This window comes from Cydia amplana, chromosome 9 (assembly GCF_948474715.1).
Source record: "Cydia amplana chromosome 9, ilCydAmpl1.1, whole genome shotgun sequence".
Taxonomy (NCBI): domain Eukaryota; kingdom Metazoa; phylum Arthropoda; class Insecta; order Lepidoptera; family Tortricidae; genus Cydia; species Cydia amplana.
Window position 1 is genome coordinate 12,873,289 of NC_086077.1, and position 20,830 is coordinate 12,894,118.

Consider the following 20,830-nt stretch of genomic DNA (forward strand, 5'->3'; position numbering starts at 1 on the left):
GCTATGTGGCGAAAATGCTGGGAAAGACGAAAATTGTGCCGTGATTGTCACTAAAATCGTCCTTAGAGATTTTTTATCGACTGCACAGTTGTGATTACTGATTGTTAAATCGAATCAATTATTTTTCTCTCTTTAATTTTGAATGTAAAACTGCTATAATATGAGAAATAACGTTATGCCTATTGATAGTCAGAGGAAGTAACACTCTATCTATGGGATTACTAAAAGCTAACATTAATTATTTGGTAAAATATGAACTTACAGCCAATCGACACAGTTCAGAGCGCTGTACGGCTTCGGATCAACGTAAGTGGTAATACCTAAATCACTTGACTGGCCTGCATTCCCCTAGCTGAAAGAACACAGGTGAATACGACCCAGAAAAACCAGTATAAAAAGCTGAACCTAATACCTACACGTAAACTGAAATAGACGTCATATTATACTAAAGAAATAGTGACCAAGCCCTCTAGTGGCCGAGGCTGGATTAAGCTGCATTCGAATCGGCGCGGCGTCTTCAGCTTTAGCGGCTAACTTCGGCAACTTCTACTATAAAATTATGATAAAATTGATAAAATCACAGCGCAACTTCTTTACCAATCGTCTAGAGAGATAAGTTAGATAAGTAGTAGACCATCTGCCCGATTCGAACTTTAAGATACGTCAAATATTATTCTATTCATTATTCTTCAAACAAAAACTTGACTTTTGACACTGACATATCTAATCCATATCGTATCTAGACGTAATAGTTTGACGTATCTTAAAGTTCGAATCGGCCCTTCATCATGTGTAGACAGTGGGAAAATACGAAAAACTCCTCGTGACTCACTTGTCATAGTGAAAGAATTTAAAATACTCATGCAGTGAAGTAAATTTCAAGATTATATCACATCGATATTACTGGTTTAGGTACACGAGACAATAGCTCGCCTGCGTTAGGTCAGTGATTGGATTACTTAATAGGATCCTGTGGAGAAACACGGTACGCACGTGTTCGGCCGACTTTATCCGTCAAAATTACCTGTGTATCTTAGATTGTATTGATGGATAAAATTTGTAAATCGTACAACCTTGCTAACTCCCTGGTAAGTGGCATTTTGTTAGTGTTTTAGGAAAGAAAACATTTACCTCAAAGAAAGTATACTTTGTTTGAGTTTTGAGTTACCCATTTATTTTAATTTATACATGGGGTCAGATGGCCAATGGTTCACTCAGCACTCTTTGGCACAACTTCAAACCGTGGTTAAAACGGCGTTATTTTTTTGCACTAAGTAATATGCATAACGGTCGCAAAAACGCACTAAAATCTAATAAAAAATACCGCAAATCCTCGCCTTGTTTTTCTCAATATTTTTGTTAGTGTGCTGGGAGAGTGACTATAAACGTCATATTTTCATAGAAATTATATAGAATTAGGTAATTGACGCACGGCTGAAAGGGTAAATAAAAACCTATTTGAGGCTAATCTCTGAGACTTATATTTTACTTAAAAGACTATTAGATTTATTTATTTCACAATATATGATTACAGTACAAATTATGTACATTAATGTCAATTTATAAGAATCTATATTGTGATCGTCAGAAATACATTTAAATAATAGCAAGATGCTTAATCCAAATAAATTGATAATACGTATGAAAAAAAAATCACCTGAGAAGGATCGTCAAATAATAACAATAATTAAACGAAAACAATGTCAAAAATAGGAACGCGATTATAAATTATACAGTTATGTCAAAAAAATCACTTATTGAATATAATGGGTTGTCCAGTAAAAAGTTTCTCAATCGACGCTTGAATGTTGTATCGGATGTTTCCGTCCTTATTGCATATGTCTATTGATATTTCTAACATACCTGCGTATTGCGTAGCAGCCGTGGAAGTAAAAATGATTTTTATTGGTGCAGATTTTAACCTTTACAATATTCATAGAATCGACTAAATAAAAATAAACAAGTAATTATTAGGGTTGTGCCCTTCAACATTGTAGATACCGGTCAAAATGTCTACAATATACATCACTGTCTGTCATCACACTCATTTTGTAACTTTTCCCGATAGCCTTATGTGAAATCAGCAGCTGCGGAATTTCAGGCTGAGCACTTATTCAGGTCAAGGTCTGACACTCAATCACGTTAAGACACAACCGCCATGGAGTCACTACTAAGTTCCGACCTATTATTTAAGGCAGGTATAAACGTAATAGGTGGAGCCTTCAGGTAATAGCTATGCGGAACTGCAGCCCTTTGCACGCAACGATTGCTGGGGTGTTTCTACTGGGACATTCTACCTTTCTTTGACCACACCTACGCTTAACATGCATACTTTGAAATTTCTTGGCGCTGCTCTTTAAAGTCTGTGACCAAAGGCTCAGACCAAACCGAGCCAGATAGCTACCTTGACTTTTTACATTATAATTTAGTGCTTAGTCGGTGTGGTTAATGATTATTATATCTACCAGTACCATTCTAATTCTACTCTTCATATACCTTCATAGAGTACAGTCGATTCCAAAGATTTATAATCATAACACTTATAGTTAAAGCGTAAATGTAGTTAAGTATAAAAATGCCTATAACGTCGGCTGAGCCGAATAAGTGGGTATATAATTTTTGAGCAAACTTTTCCATCAAGCACGTAGACTTCGCTGCTTCAACCATTACTCTTCGTGATCGGCCATTAGGACGGAAAGATCCAGCAACGAGAACTTTGCCACGAGGGTATTTCGTAGCATTTTTATGAGCATAATTCCTGAAATATCTTGGCTGTTCTGAGTCTGATATCATATTATGTAGGTATCAAAAATTCAATGCTGATAAAATGAAATTCGAGCAATTTACTTCGATGGCTTGCTTTTATCGGTACCCAATCCAATTAATATTCAACCTGAACAATGTGACGTGCAATTGAATGGAAATGAGGTATTTATTGATCGGCGAACAATTTTCAATCTCGATACATCATTAAGTCTGTGCTTTCGAGGGGAGGCTAAAAATCTATAATCTTATATTCTTGCAGGCTTTAATCGCTTTTTGATATTGTGTAGGTAGCTGTAGGTGCTGATTCTTACTTATGTGTTTACTCATGTTCATGTTACATGTAACAAGCTATGTTTTGAAGAAAACTTCATTAGCAGGCTTTACTTATCTTTGAGCTTACATTTTACCCAAACTCAACCCAAAGTTTACCCCAGTAAATATAATGCATATATACCTACGTACAATCCCTTTTATGGTTACAACATAATGTTTCTAATAAAGTTTCCCCAAAACTCTAGAACGTCTTCACCTCTAATCGGGCCCATGAAAAGGTAAAGCTCGCATTAACCCCGCTGGTCTAGTACCTTCTGAATATTTTATGCGTGCAATCTAATATCAATTACTAGCGAGTAAATAGAAATGCGGGGTTTTTATTCCAAGCGTTTGATTTTTGTCAATCAATCAGCGACGTGTCACCCTGAAAGTATCAATATACGACGGGTTTTAGTTTGAAATCCGCTTGATAAATGGATCTACATATCACTGGGGAATACAAAATATAAGTTTCGATTAAGTCTCGATGGTTTAGATATACTGCATACTCAATGTCTATAGTGAAGCGTAATAGGTACTGAAAACGTGAGTATAAAGGAATTTCATTTTACCTATTTTAATTGCAGCTCTAGATTTTCTTTTATAAGTGTATTAAACACTACAAGTTAAGTTTTATTTTATTTTATTTTTAGGTATAGTTTTCAGAACTAGTCTAGAAATAAAAGAAATATGATTTTTCCGGATTTAATGTCTGGCTCTGGTAGAGGAGTGTCTCATGAACCGTCATAGTACCTACTTATTGTAATTAATACGTGTAGTTAAAATTAAATTAACGTAAACGAATAGTTACAATTTTCACAGTGTGTAAGTTTATTGTCGTCATAACAGCAAGTTAATACAAATAGAACAGTTAACATTCCTATTATATTCGCCCACAAACAAGAATATGACAGCAACCCCATTATATTAGCCCCAATTCCAAACTTAAAGCGTACTACATTAATATTCCGACAGGCAAGTCTAATTTCACGAAGTATTCGCAAAGCTAGACAGTTCCTTGGGTACCTAACCTACCTGTAGGCCTAAATAAATTAGTGCTCGATTATTAAAGGTCAAGGAAACCGGTGGGTTTGAATTAAAATTAGTCTGTTGTTTAAAGTTCCTGAATACCGAAGTTCGATGTAAAGTTTATTGTTGGATTAGTTAACATTCCCTTGCGATACGGAGAGGTAACGCCGCCAGTGTCATGGGGTACATGCCGCAGTTAGATTTGTTGGATGGGGTGTTCTTTTTATAATTGGTTTATAGGTAGGTAAGTTTATAGGTAGTTTGTGTTTTATTTTATTTTATAGGTACTTTGTTTTTTATTTTACTTATTTCTAGTTTTAATTTATTGTTTATAATTATAATGTCGAATAAAATTAAACTAGTTAACATCAAAAGGTACTAAAGGGTTACGAAATTACGCTATTAAAGTGTCTAACTATAATGAATAGGGGGAAAAAATTCAAGCTACAGCTAAAGGGATGGTTGATTGATCGTGTTTTTTATGATTTGCATGAATACTTTATGTACGAAACCAATTAGCATGTTAACAAATAAGTATGCAGTTTTAGTTAAATTATTAGTTAAGTACTTAGCAAATATAATATTGTATACCCGATATGGGTTGCCGTTGTGACTGTATGTGCATAACATTGTATTCCACCTTATTTTACACGGTAAACAATAAATTATTTCTATTCTATTCTATTATATACTGGGTAAACTGTCTAGTGTGATGACGGCATTGTTTTATTAGACCTTAAAAGTGAACATGTAATTGTATTTTCATTGAATCTACACTAGTTATAAATAGTAGTAGTAGTCAAATAGTTAATTTGTCTTTATCGGTCATAATATTTGTGTATACTATACGTTGCGAGTTAACCTTAATAAAACTCTCCAGTAAATAAGAAAGGAACATAACTTTAAAGTGAAAAACTCACAAACGGTGCGTCCATAAATCCCTAATTTTACAAAGAAGGCAAAATTACCGAGTAAAGTAGCACAAGGTGATTTTCACTGGAATGTACCTACACACGACACGAGGCTCCAATTGTCCCGGGCAAGTAGGCAAACAATGAGAACTAAAACATTATTCTAATCGCTTCAAATTCAGGAGATACCTACAAGCTAACCAGTAAGTGTGATCTTCAAATTCTGACACAACTAAGTATAAGTAATCGGAGGTCACACATGATTTAGTTTAGCAGCGACGCGTTTGGTAGGTAAGCTGTTGAAATAACAGCAATGTATATATCGTTAGCCGTAATTTCAAGAAGCAAACTGGAACGTTTAGATACTTTAGATTGTAGTGTACCTTAGTGGAATTGTTTTTAAAAGGCCATTTTCTATGTAGGTACCTATGAAGCTATTTTCCTTTGATCATTCGTATTCGCTAGGTAGTCTACCTATTTATATATATTTACTTATATTATAATTTAGTTATAAGCTATAATAGCTACTTTTTGGCAGAGGTGTAATTAGTTTTATTTCATTCTTGTTTTAATAAGTACTTTTTAGAAATTATTTATTCTATATATATTTAAATCATACATTGAATTGAGCAGAAAAGCGGGGCCCACTGATTAACAGTCCGCCGGACGATATCGGCCTGTCAGTTAGAACAAAGACAGTACCGAATAACTGACAGGCCGATACCGTCCGCGGCGGACTGGTAATCAGTGGGCCCCTTTACGGATTTGTATCGATACCCTGATTCGTGGAAAATTTACATTACCCATAAATAGTCGTGATACATAGGCAAAATATAAATTATGAAATTACGCATAATGTACTATGTATGTATGTAGGTATGTATGTCACTTCATTGCACATAAACAAGTTTACAGAAAATATACCTACCTACAAAAGTAAAGGATGTAAGTATATGTACAAAGGCGAACATTGACTTTGGGGGGATTTTGGTTCATAAAAAATAAATCGGCTAGTAATTCTAAATAGCTCCTTAGAAAACGAGTCACGTTTCTCCGTCCAACCTATTTATAGCAAAACCGACCTTTTTCACAGCCACAACCTCAGATTGTCAATCTGTTACGCATTCTATTGGAGAAACTTCTATTGGCATAGGTGAAATTTTCATAAGATTTGGCAATATTCGCCCATCTTTGCAATTGCCACGATTATTGAGCGTAAACTAAACTAATCTCCACGTCTAGGTACCTAGCGTTGTCTTAGAGCAGGGGTTCCCAAACTGCCTAAAATGAAGTTCCCATGCAAGGAAACGGAGAACTATTAGGCAATCGTGTTCAAATTTACCGAGGCCCCGCGCCCCCCACTTTGGGAACCCCTGTCTTAGAGTGTCCACGGAGCAACGTATGGCTCCTCTACACGATGGGCCAACGCCGGCCACTCCAAGGGACGCAGCCATACGGTAGAATGAGATAGCAATATCACTTGCTCCCTCTAACGCATAAATGAGTCCCTTGGAGTGGCCGGCGTTGGCCCATCGTGTAGAGGAGCCATAATTATAAAGGGACAGGCACTCAGTAATATCCTTCAGTCCTACTACAAGTCCGAACAAGGGCCTAGAGGAGAGAGGCAATGTCAGACTCAGTTCGTTTTACGAAGGCGTCGGCTATTGATAACTGACTTTCATACCTGTCCTTCCGTGTCCTCAGAATGTTGTCGTAAGAAGAAGAGCTAATAACTAATATCGGTAAAAGTTAATATAGCGTATTAGGTATTCTATAGACAATGATTCTAGGTATAGTCTCAATGTCATTTACATCAAAGTGGTAGGATTGAAGGACATTATACAACGAAATTTGAAGGTCGTCCCATACCACCAGCAAAAATATGACCTACCATCCTTCGCAAAAGCCACAGAGCTCGCGTGCAAAACATTTCCAAGATGACCCAAAATAAACTTCATTAATTTCATTATACACAGAATATTCCCATTATGATAAAATTACTCAAATTTCCATAGTTTACTTACGTTAGTTAAGCAAAATGAATGAATGAAAAACATTAAATATTTTAGCTCGCTGTTTGATATTCAACAAAACCTTTGTGGTTGCACTACTTTGAATAAACCTTAAAAGTAAACTAGTCTCTTGAGTGCCCTTTAAAATTTACTATCCTGATTTAAAATAAAAAGGTACCTAAATATCTGGGTCTGATTCATTCAAAGGATGCTTGTTTTACAAATATACTGCATATTTATAAGATAATATATAAGAAAATAAATAAAACCATTTAACATTTCGGCCTTTCACACAGTTAGTTACTTTTTAGTAACCCGCTAGGCGGATTCTCTGATCGTAGGCTCTTTTCGCTACAAAACGGAAAAATAATTCGAAGAAGATCTAAAAATGGGAAAGGGAAAATAAAGTCAGTTTAGTTACTGGCCACATAGGTATTCAATGAAAACAAAATAAATAAATATATAATTTATGAAACCCGGGGTTTATGAAACTAGAACTAGGTATCTACGATCCAATTTCTAGTAGAAGTACGTTTTAAAAAGTGCTGGCAGCTAAGAAAGTTGCAGACGAAAATGAATAATAAAATCAGCCGACAAACTCTATCTTCAAGTTTCTAGGCTACGATACAAAGGGATACACGAATAAAGTTTCTACAGAGAGTAGACGGAAAAGTTCTTAAACTTTTAACGTGGGTAGTAAATGAAGTACGTTTGTATAAGAGGCCAGTTAATATAGAGATAAAATTGCGTCCCTCATCATTAGAGCGATTTCACATACTACCTATTTTGTATGGCACTTTGAACTCTGGTTATAATTAATGTTATATAAGGCCTAAGTTATACACTAGTTAGTTTTACTTATAGTTTGTCAAAGGACTGTCTCATTTCAAACATAGAGAGAATCATACTATGTTTTTTTTACACTAGTACTTGCACCCGAAAGAAAAGGATGAGTATAGTTTTCCTGGTTCTTACTGACTGACAAATTGGTTTGACTAACTATACCTACGTATTTAAGTAGGGAGACAGCTATACTACAGTATGTATAACCTATACTCGTACAGTCATCCAAAGTGGCAAACTCAATAAGTGTTGTTGGTAGTTCTTGCTCATTGCTATTTCTTCTAATTTTGCTACGTCCAAAGGTAATTTGCCTTTACTTATTGAGCTTCAGGCTCACTAAAAGATAGTTTTAAAACCGGAGAACTATACGGAATTTAAATATATAAAGATGTAGGTACACTTTGAAAATATTATACTATAGCGACATTTGGTAGGTGAAGATAAAGGACATTATACATTACCTTATTAAGCAATATTTATTATGAAACCAACTCCGAAAACCGTGAAAAATATGCTGCTTTATATATTTTGACAGAGATGTCGATGTTTTCCACGTTCTGTCAATTTAAAGGGTATCCGTTAAAGGGGCCCACTGATTACCACGGTATCGGCCTGTCAGTTAGAACAAAATTTTGACAGTTCCGAACAACTGACAGGCCGATACCGTCCGGCGGACTGTTAATCAGTGGGCCTCTTTAGTAAAAGTTTGGGCCATACGCCCATTATATTCACCTCGCCAAATTTGGTTAAAGTTTGAAAAAACATCCTTTTAATAGTCGTTAAACAATGTTCAATTTTCTCTGATACAACGTTTTACAAACCTATCCATCAATCATTTTAGAATGTACTTCAAAATCTCTTTGTTAGACTAGGTACAATAACGTGCAGCATAGTTAGGGTGGAATCACATCTGTCAGCATCGAGCCGCATTTTATATATGAGAAATCGCTCGTTAGTATGAAGATGCGTACGCATGCTTTCAGCTTTCCGATGCGTACGCATCTTCATAGTAACGAGCGATTTCTCATATCGACTACCGTAGGCTCAAAGGGCTTAACGGACAAAACACGATTTTTCAGGAGAGCCAAAAAACAGTTTTTTTTTGAGAAAAAAAATCATAACTTTTTTGTTTGTTTCAATAAACTGATGCCTGTATGTGGCTTATTCTTAACTTTTTGAGCTCTTTTAAAGTGATTGCTTGAACTTATAATACAATACTTAGTTACGAAAATAGCATGTTACGCCAAAAAACACGACTGTTTTTAAGAAGGGCGTCTCTTACGCCTCTTTTTTTATGGATTATCTTATTCGAAAAAGAGCGTAACGTACAAAAAAATATACTATTTCAGTACCATTTGGCGTAAATCCAACAATTTCGTTGCAATATGGCAACATGCATTTAAGGAACACTATACTTCTAAGTACTATAATTGACAATTTTTTTTTTCAAGAACTTATAGAGATGTATTCATTGTTAAGTTTTTTCCCCATTTTTGTTATTTTGGATACTTAAACGTGGAAAAGGTCGTTTTTTTAGCCACAAAACCAATGTTTTCTTTTTTATTTGTTTATATCACTTCAACAGAATCACTGCTGTCCTACCATGTGTATATATTTATATATATCAAAACAATTTATAACAATTACTTTTACTATAGAAAGTATGTATGCGTTATTTCTGTTTGTAATCTTAATTTGATCATAAATTTTACTTTTACATACCATAATACTATTAGGCACAATAGTAGTTTTGACATCTCGTATGTCTGTTCAGTAAAACTTAATGAATATGTGATTATTTATGATATAACATCAGAGTAGGTAGCAAAAAAGACAAATGGCCAAGCCTACGTACTTCTATGTAAACTTTTGTAGATAGTAACTTTCATAAGGTTAATACTATAAATTATGGTTTAAACAAAAAAGTATTAATATTACTTCTAATCAAAATTGCAAATGGCCCAGTCACATACAAAACTAAAAGTTATCAGTCTAATCAATCGCCATAATTATCATTTGAATATATTATTTTCATAAAACTGATGAAACAAGTACCCAGTACTAGTTCAAGTAGTTCAGTTTAAATTGTCAAATTTTAGTAACCCTATTAATAAAGCATTAATGAGCACATGAGCAGGTACTGCAAGTACCTACTTAATAAAAAAATTACAAGGAAAGTACTAGGTCATCCCACTTAATAAACTCGAAATTGTACATAGTATGTTGGCGTATCTCTTACATTGAATTCTCTAACACTCGTATAAATATCCACTAGTTGTGGGCGTAACGTATATTTAGCACTCAAAAATCAACTGCAAATAGGCGTAACTGTCAATAAATTAGCACAAATTTAATAAAATTTCCGATGCAAAAGGGCGTATCGTACAAAAAGTTGGGAGTTACGCCAAAATGTCTCACAACATTTATTTGAATTGGCAGATAGGGCAAAATGCGTTGGAAAATTGTGCTCACGCATCGATTTTTCATAGGGCTTAACGGACATTTTTTTCAAGTTATGGAGACGTTAAATATACCAATCGATAGAGAAAAAAATACTGAGTATAACTGCATTCATAATTCATTTTCGTCATTTTGTCCCTTACGCCCTTTGAGCCTACGGTAGTCGATATACAAAATGCGGCTCGATGCTGACAGATGTGATTCCACCCTTAAACCACCCTTTAAAGTGCAACTGTTGCATGCATAATTTAAATTTAAATGAGAAGGAATAAGTAGCTGCAACTGTAGGGGTATTCGATATTTATTAGGGTTACTGCCTAATGCCTAGTTTATGCATATGCACTACGTCTATTTTCGAATGCTATTAAAATTTTGAGATTCTATTCCATTACTACACTAGACTAGAGCCAAACATTACGTGCCTATGAGGCCATAATTCACTCAGGGTCAGATTACCGTCTTCTGAGCGTCAGCGTCTTCAGCGGCGCTATGGAAATTGGCGTCGCTGCGCAGTTGGGCCCATAGATCAGTATATTATGTTATTACGTTGGGGTTGGGCCAACGCTCTTTATGTGATGTCTAGTACTTATAAGTTACTTTAGCGACCTTCTCGTCCAGTAGCCACTGTAGCGTAGTGCTGGACGCGTTGTCTAGCGCTGCGAGCGCGACTCGCTCTAAATCACTGCTCGTTATGCGATGTCTAGTATATGTTACTTACTTTAGCGACTTTCTCGTCCAGTAGCCACTGTAGCGTAGTGCTAGACGCGTTGGCTAGCGCTGCGAGCGCGACTCGCTCTAAATCACTGCTCGTTATGTGATGTCTAGTATATGTTACTTACTTTAGCGACTTTCTCGTCCAGTAGCCACTGTAGCGTAGTGCTGGACGCGTTGGCTAGCGCTGCGAGCGCGGCTCGCTCCCAAACCACGTGCTCCCAGTGGTCTGTCATGATTGACGCGCATAGCATCGCTGTTGAGCAACTGAAACAAAAGACGATCGTAAGATAACCAGTCATCATCGAGGATGTATAAGTACTTATATAATGTACCATAGATGTATAAGTAGTTTACTTCAGAGACAGTTGACCTCTCCTGCATAGAATTTTGTATGAAGAGAGGGTCAACAATCTGATAGCTGTGCACGCGTCAAGGGTAATATATTGCTGGCCATTCTACAGATAGATAGATTCATTTATTGGTACTGATCATACACTGTCAACATGGGTCCATATTTACAATGGGATACAACTGAATATGTAAGAGAAATTGCTGAAATAAATATAACTCTGCTCGGGCAAGGCTAGCGCTTATCTAGGAGTAGGTATAATAAAGAAATCAGTCCTCACGAATTTACACCTTAGGCAGAATGAAATTGTCGATAAAATTGAATCTAGTTTCATTCCTATTTGTTTGTGCACATTATCCAGGGACACACTACCGTAATATGGGGTGAGTAGGGTTGGCGGGGAGAGTTCTCCCCTACTACTAGCTACTTCCAACCTTATCCAACTGGGTTATGAATGGGGAGAGAAGGGATGAAAGGGGGGCGAGATGGAACTTTAAGGCTACTGCTACAAAAATAATATATTCCAATTTAAAATGGAGCTATAGTACTTAATACTCATAATTAAAAAAATTCGATCCAACAATCTTCCAAAATCACCATGAAAACCCAACTCACCCCAAATACGAGGGACTACGGGGTGAGGTGGGATTTCCTGTTTATCGTCAAAGTTATGAAATGGAACTACCCAAAATAAAATAAAAACTAAAATACAAACGTCCGGAACACTTATTACCTATATACAATTATACACCATTCAGTTTGCATATGTAAAAATAAAATGTTATCGAGGTTTGAATGTCAGTTTTGCCCCTACTCACCCCATTTTACGGTATATATTGGGCGATAATACTAGAGGCTGTAGTTGTATAAATCAATTGTCGAAACAAATTATTGTTAACGGTCAGTCTAGCCTAGCTCAATTTCGAGCAGTTAGATTTGTCACATAAAGTCCGTTTATCAAGCTGTTTTACCCACAATACACACTCATGTCGCATAGCTAAACAAACAGGAGCTCATAAATCTGCGGTCACGGTCGGTAACTGAAGGCCACACAAATAAAGGGCGTGAAGTCCGACCAAGCTTACTCTGCACTTAGCAACCTAAGAGCCCATCAACGTGCACACTAGCGCCACTGGCAAATAATCGTGATTATTTAAATTTAATGAAATATATTTAAAATAGGGGGCCGCTACGTTCTGTATCTTGTATTAAAGTACCTTTTGAATACATCAAACTAGTTTCTATGTTGCTGAATTCGTCAATATATGCGTCCAAAGTTAAAACGGCCGTTTTTGTTTTGAGTTTATAGATTGACGAATCCAGCAACATAGAAACTAGTTTGATGTATTCAATTCAAAAGGTAATACTTTAATACAAGATATAGTATACGTAGCGGCCCCCTTTTTTTTAAATATCTTTCGTTAAATTGAAATAATCACGATTATTTAGCAGTGGCGCTAGTGTGCACGTTGACGGGCTCTTAAGTCTAGTCTCTGTATAGTTATTGCAGGTGACTGTACAAGTGTATACCATGTTAATTGCGAGCCAATATTTACCTCCAAGGGAGTGCCTACGTCCTTCAATCGCTTTCTGATATCTATATGTCGCAGGGAAATGATCAAAACAGAGATTTGAACAAATCTCTAAGGGATATGATCAAATCACGCAGGATGTTAAAATGGCGAATCCATATCATCATTTTCCTAGAAAAATTCAGTCATTTGACCAAATCACTGACTCTGTTTAGTGAAAAGACAAAATCGGCCAATAAACGCGAAACGCTTTTTCATTTCACTAGATTTGTTTAGGAATTTGACAAAATCCCTAACAACGACAGTAAGTTGACGAAACGAACTTAAAAAGTCAACTAGTTTTATCATTTGACTTTTCACAGGAGCACTTCTTGAACCCCTGACCGCCAAATACAGATAACTTAGCTGCAATTTCACGTAGACTGTACTTCGTAGAAGGAACTGCTGCAGTAAATGACGTTGTGGTTGGCTGAAGTGCGTTTCTAGGCAGCCAGTCTTTTATGATGCCGACAGATGTACCGATTTGGTACAGATTATTTTTAATATTTAAAACAATCCCCGGTACGTTACTTCCATCTAATGGACCTCTGTCTACCTTAGGAATGTCCACCAACACACGCTTGATTTAATTAGCAACTCTTTGAATTTGTGCAGAGAAGTCTCTTTCATTTTATCAGCCGATATTTTCAAAAATTTTCACTTTATCTAGTCAGAGATTTGATCAAATCGCCAGTGGCGGATTTCCCATAAGGCACAGTAGGCTCGAGCCTAGGGCGGCGAGATATTAGGGGCGGCAAATTGTGGCAAAAAATCGCTGATGATAACAAGAAATAACACAAAATTATTCATATATAGGCAACGAATTCTCAAAAAAAGGTATAGAGAGAAATGCTTGGAACACAATTTTTGACTTCGTAACTTTGTTTGAACTACTTAGGAGGTGAACATATCAAAAGTCCCCGGCCGTAGCTAATGAGCCGGGGAAAGAGGGAGATTTGAAGGTCCCATTTTTCGGTTTTTCGCTTATACTTATCTAGGAAACTATGCGATCTAACGACTGATCATTGTACAAAATGAAAGCTGATTAAATTTGCTACAAGTTTTATTTAGTACAGTTTTTCGATATCATAAGCATCAGCAATCATTGCCGTAGATAAATTACAGTTAAGTCGATCAGCTGATGCTTTTCAGCCATCTTGGCGCGAACTAAACTGCGACATCACCGAGAACTTTGCGAGTGTGGAGTCATACGTCAACGTCGCGATATATTCGCTCCGCGAAGTCGAGCCGCGATTCACGCGCAATAGTCTGAAGGGGGGCTTGTATAGGGCCCTCCACACTCGTGCACGAAGCCGCGAACGCGAGTGTGGAGTCAATTTCGCAGATCTGCTACACTGTTAAAATCTTTCGGGTTCCTTTCCTCGTGAGCACTGTGAATATTATTGATGGAAATTTAATGCAAAATTATACACATTCAAGAGCGGCTTTCTCAAAAACTAAACAAGATACCTATCGAAAAACTCGACTGTATAAAACTTGTAGCAAATTTAATCAGCTTTCATTTTGTATAATGATCATGTCACAAGGACGCATAGTTTCTAAGATATTATAAGCGAAAAACCGAAAAATGGGACCTTTAAATCAAACCCCCCACCCCCGCTCAAGGGCTACGGCCGGCGACTTTTGATATTTTCACCTCCTAACGAGTCCAAACAAAGTTACTTAGTAAAAAATGTGTCCAAGCATTTCCCTCTATACCTTTTCGTTGCCTGACCTAAATGCAGTCAGTATGATGGGTGCTGATACTGAGAAAGGGGCGGCTACAGGGTCTGAGCCTAGGGCGGCAAAGACTGCAAATCCGCCACTGCAAATCGCTTAACTGTAGAGAGTAAACTGTTGTATTCTGTACTTGCTTTCGTCATTTCACTAACCCGTTCAGAGATTTAATCAAATCACCATATGTACCATCTTCCAGTTGAGTACCATATGTATCATCTTCATTTCACTAAACCTGTTTAGCGAAATGATAAAACTAGTTGACTTTTTAAGCTCGTTTCGTCAACTTACTGTCGTTGTTAGGGATTTTGTCAAATTCCTAAACAAATCTAGTGAAATGAAAAAGCGTTTCGCGTTTATTGGCCGATTTTGTCTTTTCACTAAACAGAGTCAGTGATTTGGTCAAATGACTGAATTTTTCTAGGGAAATGATGATATGGATTCGCCATTTTAACATCCTGCGTGATTTGATCATATCCCTTAGAGACAGTGGCGGATTTGCAGTCTTTGCCGCCCTAGGCTCAGACCCTGTAGCCGCCCCTTTCTCAGTATCAGCACCCATCATACTGACTGCATTTAGGTCAGGCAACGAAAAGGTATAGAGGGAAATGCTTGGACACATTTTTTACTAAGTAACTTTGTTTGGACTCGTTAGGAGGTGAAAATATCAAAAGTCGCCGGCCGTAGCCCTTGAGCGGGGGTGGGGGGTTTGATTTAAAGGTCCCATTTTTCGGTTTTTCGCTTATAATATCTTAGAAACTATGCGTCCTTGTGACATGATCATTATACAAAATGAAAGCTGATTAAATTTGCTACAAGTTTTATACAGTCGAGTTTTTCGATAGGTATCTTGTTTAGTTTTTGAGAAAGCCGCTCTTGAATGTGTATAATTTTGCATTAAATTTCCATCAATAATATTCACAGTGCTCACGAGGAAAGGAACCCGAAAGATTTTAACAGTGTAGCAGATCTGCGAAATTGACTCCACACTCGCGTTCGCGGCTTCGTGCACGAGTGTGGAGGGCCCTATACAAGCCCCCCTTCAGACTATTGCGCGTGAATCGCGGCTCGACTTCGCGGAGCGAATATATCGCGACGTTGACGTATGACTCCACACTCGCAAAGTTCTCGGTGATTTCGCAGTTTAGTTCGCGCCAAGATGGCTGAAAAGCATCAGCTGATCGACTTAACTGTAATTTATCTACGGCAATGATTGCTGATGCTTATGATATCGAAAAACTGTACTAAATAAAACTTGTAGCAAATTTAATCAGCTTTCATTTTGTACAATGATCAGTCGTTAGAACGCATAGTTTCCTAGATAAGTATAAGCGAAAAACCGAAAAATGGGACTTTCAAATCTCCCTCTTTCCCCGGCTCATTAGCTACGGCCGGGGACTTTTGATATGTTCACCTCCTAAGTAGTTCAAACAAAGTTACGAAGTCAAAAATTGTGTTCCAAGCATTTCTCTCTATACCTTTTTTTGAGAATTCGTTGCCTATATATGAATAATTTTGTGTTATTTCTTGTTATCATCAGCGATTTTTTGCCACAATTTGCCGCCCCTAATATCTCGCCGCCCTAGGCTCGAGCCTACTGTGCCTTATGGGAAATCCGCCACTGCTTAGAGATTTGTTCAAATCTCTGTTTTGATAATTTCCCTGCGACATATACATTAATAACATAGGTACACTCATACCCACCATTAACATACTCTTACATGTATTGGAATACGTGTACCTATTTTTATTTTGTAATTTAAAAATACAGTTTGGTCCGATTTTGGTGAGCATCTGTGAAAACTTATATTACGAATTACGACTGGGTAGGTTAATTAGGTTAGTTTCAAGTCTATTTTTTTATTCGGTAGACTAAAATGACATTTCATAGTATGAAATGACATTTTATGTTCATACTATGAAATGTCATTTTCACCCTCAGCAGCTCGAACAAGGGTAGGTACTTTGCTACTTAAAAACAGTGAGCAAAATCGTATTTTGCTCACTGAGTGAGACAAAATGAGCAAAATGCGATTTTGCTCACTCAGTGAGCAAAATGCCATTTTGCTCACTGTTTTTAAGTAGCAAAGTACCCTTGTTCGAGCTGCTGAGGTCAAAACTTAATTGTTGCTAATTGCTATATCTTAAGAAAACATGAGTGAATAGAGGTAAGTGATGGAGAAGGAATACATTTTTCGGGTTCTCTAATATGTTCTCACTGCTGAGGTGAAAAGTTTTGTGAACTACACGAGATCAAAGTTATTTACATCTCGTGCGCTTTTGAGTCCCTTACTACGCTCAAGATTCTAAATTAGATTCACTCGCTACGCTCGTGAATCTAGTATAGAATCTTTCGCTTGCACGGGACTCAAAATAAGCACTCGAAGAAATATCAAACTTTGATCTCTTGTTGTACAAATAACTATTTAGTGTACCGAATAAAACAATAGACTAGGTACTCCTCGCTAATTTGGTTGCTTGCGTTTTAACATAAATAATTTGTTACCAAAATATTGTACCTATGTAGGTAGGTATATTGTAGACACGGGTCATGTACAGTCACCACACGGGATTTTGTTACGCCATTTAGGGTCCTAACTAAATTACTTGTTCCATACTTACGCTATGGAATGTCCAATTTAGCTAGAATCCTAAATGACGTAACAATCCCGTGTGGTGACTGTACATGTATTTGTATAAACATCCAAACTCGAATGGTTATTATCTAGGTATCATGAATATCGTGATGGTATCTGTATGATGACGGCGTTTATGGTTTGAATATTTGATAAGTTAATTCATAACGCTTTTATCGATGAAAGTGTCAACAGCTGGGGAAATTAGATTTTTGTATTCATATTTTGTTTACTTACGGTTTTATACTGGGTATTACTTACCTAAATAAATAGATACTGATTATCCAAAAAATATACGTGTTGTAAACAACATACGGGGTATTATTTTAATCTATATCTATAACCAAGTTTTGCGAGGTGAGTATAAAGATACCCACCAATGAGCATTGAGCAATGTATGAAATTGGGGTCGTCGTTTGTAGATTTCTAATTAAGAAACATACACTTAACTTCTTTTTTTACGAATATTTGGATGATGGATAAAAAAATTTGTTATGGGTGAATATTGTGAACAATATTTATCCAGAGAAAATCATTTGAATAGCACACACAGCAATTAGGTGGTTATACGTAGGTGACGTGACATTTTGTCTGCTACCCGTACCACAGTCGTTTTATCTCAGCAAAATCTATAAATATTTATCACCGCCGTTGTTGGCTGTTATTTCACACTAATACTAACCAGTATAAGCGTGATCTCAAAGTCTGTCAAAACAAGGCGTTTTGGGGATCATATTATACTGGATTCTTTACTTTATAGCTAAGGTTCAGAGCCAGAGGTTGTCCAATTAAGTTAGTAAGTCACGTCAAAGGGGGCAGGGGGTGTGATGTATCTGGTCGTTATTCACAATAGAAAGCTTCAGGTATCCAGTGTGAGCGAGAACTCGAATTTCGTATTGTTGTTACCGATCTCGAGGTCCAGTTTTATCAAGGATGATCCCATAAAGACAAGGTTTTGGGAACGTTATTTGTGACGCATTATGCCCCGAGCGTCACGACTGGATATTGAGAGCCTGTTGGACTAAACCAATTTCGACGTGATTTCTCGTAAATGCAACGTGTCGACTATATCTTGTAAAGAGTGGAATGAATACTAATACATCACTACATAGTATAAAACAGAGTCGCTTTCCGCTGTCTGTCTGTATGCTTAGATCTTTAAAAATACGCAACGGATTTTGATGTGGTTTTTTAATAGACAGAGTGATTCAAGAGGAAGGTTTATGTATAATTTGTTAACCCGTGCGAAGCCGGGGCGGGTCGCTAGTAATATTAATAAATAGCACACCTCACGCGTCTAGTCCCGTCACGTCTCAGGGTCGGTACCTCTATTACCTATCTATCTAAACGTAAATATGTTTGTACCTAATGTTATTATCATTATATTGTCATTACGCACAGATATACATAATATATCTGTGTCAGCACGCAAATATCACTTTTTTATTTTGAAACCCTGAAAACCTAACTATGCATCATAATTAAGGTTCTCATCAAACTACTTATAGACATACAAAAATGAAAACAGCAACAACATGAAAATATTATTTTAGAACCTACTTAAATATCTGAAAATTAAATACATAATCACTGTACCTACCTACAAGAGTTTCCTTTTACAAAATCTCCGGCTCTTGTACTTAAGTTTGTAATTCAAGTTACTTACTTACATTTATTTTTACATTTTATTAAGGTAAAGGTAATAAAATCTTGCCCACGCATAACAAATGAAATTTTATTAAGATTCCTAATGGTACGAGGCATATTTTATGTATGAAAAGAAAAATCTTTTATTATATTTGACACACACTTTGGAGTGTCCTTTCGGATATAATAATAGTTATTTGTACAACAAGAGATCAAAGTTTGATATTTCTTCGAGAGCTAATTTTGAGTCCCGTGCAAGCGAAACATTCTATACTAGATTCACGAGCGTAGCGAGTGAATCTAATTTAGAATCTTGAGCGTAGTAAGGGACTCAAAAGCGCACGAGATGTAAATAACTTTGATCTCGTGTAGTTCACAAAACTTTTCACCTCAGCAGTGAGAACATATTAGAGAACCCGAAAAATGTATTCCTTCTTCATCACTTACCTCTATTCACTCATGTTTTCTTAAGATATACCAACAATTAAGTTTTCACCTCAGCAGCTCGAACAAGGGTACTTTGCTACTTAAAAACAGTGAGCAAAATCGCATTTTGCTCACTGAGTGAGGCAAATCGCATTTTGCTCATTTTGTCTCACTCAGTGAGCAAAATGCGATTTTGCTCACTGTTTTTAAGTAGCAAAGTACCCTTGTTCGAGCTGCTGAGGTGAAAAAGATTTTCTGAGAAGGCTGGTACTGTCTGAAAAATGAGTGTCCTCAGTGAGTAATCACAAAAAGAATGATTAAAGCTTAATTCTTGCCTCTACTATCCCTAATAAATTCCCTCTTAATATTTTGAACGCGAAAATAACTAGGTAACGTAGCAGACGGACAGATCTGTCCGTCTGCTACGTTACCTATTCATATTCACGCTAACAGCTGAACCGATTTAAATAAAATTAAATTGATATGGAGATAGTTTAAATCTCTGGGAAGGACACAGAATAGTTTTTATCACGGAAATCATCATTCAAGACGTAGGTAAATGAAATCACGGACAGAAACTATGATTAATACTATAAATTGTATAGGATTAGTTCAGGATTGATTTGAGAAACAGACCTATTATTGATTTAATTAAAATATTGCATAATTCCATCCATTATTTAAATAAGACTTCAGTCATACCAGGCTGTTTTCATGCCAAGTGCTACGTCAAGAATAAGTACAGTTTGCATTCTTACTGTCAGGTTTGTGCAAAGTTAGCGTGGTCAGAGTCTAAATACCATTTCACTCGTATAAAAACCAGTTTAACAACGGGTTAGTTTTAATTAGGTCAATCTTTTAAAATGATCTTACTAAACTAGGTCTACTCTCGCACATATAACGTTCTGGTTTGGAGCTCCTTCGTTTATCGGATAACTGTCGATGAGATTATATCTTAAAGTAGGTCATCTGCGGGAGAACTTCTAAAGCCAGGCTGAGGCTTAAAAGATATCACTGATATCAGGTAGGTATGTATTAAATACGGCTGTGTAGGTATTTATGGTATTTATACTTATGGTGGATAACATTTAGAAAAGGCAAGCAAGATACTTTGTTTTAATGGTTTTTTATGTTGATGATGACATGACACAAAACTGACGATGTAGGTACTTATATACTTATTGTCTATAATTATGTAGGTACTTGTTTAGTCGTGAATTGGTTGTGAAAATCTAGAAGGGCTAAGATGGCCGGCTCTTTATCATTTGTCACCATGCCTGTCACGTCCTAACAAGTACCTATGTAAGTGCGAAAGTGACGCATGACATGACAGGTGATACAATCGCGTCCATGATACCGCTGCAGATTCTTTTAGAAACCTTGTCTAAAAAAAGTACAATTTTCTCTTCTCATTTAG

At 36.6% G+C, this 20,830-nt stretch overlaps 1 protein-coding gene across 4 annotated transcripts in view; it reads right to left on the reverse strand.

Moving 5' to 3' along the window:
* LOC134651202 (uncharacterized) overlaps positions 1–20,830 on the reverse strand; it is a 59,195-nt gene that overhangs the window by 9,424 nt on the left and 28,941 nt on the right. For 2 of the 4 annotated variants that reach the window (XM_063506267.1, XM_063506266.1), the window contains one exon: positions 11,173–11,311. In XM_063506267.1, the coding sequence (XP_063362337.1) occupies positions 11,173–11,311 (139 nt within the window). Of the gene's footprint in view, positions 1–10,930; positions 11,003–11,051; positions 11,124–11,172; positions 11,312–20,830 lie in introns of those variants that run through there. The other 2 variants (XM_063506269.1, XM_063506270.1) reach the window with 2 other exon arrangements.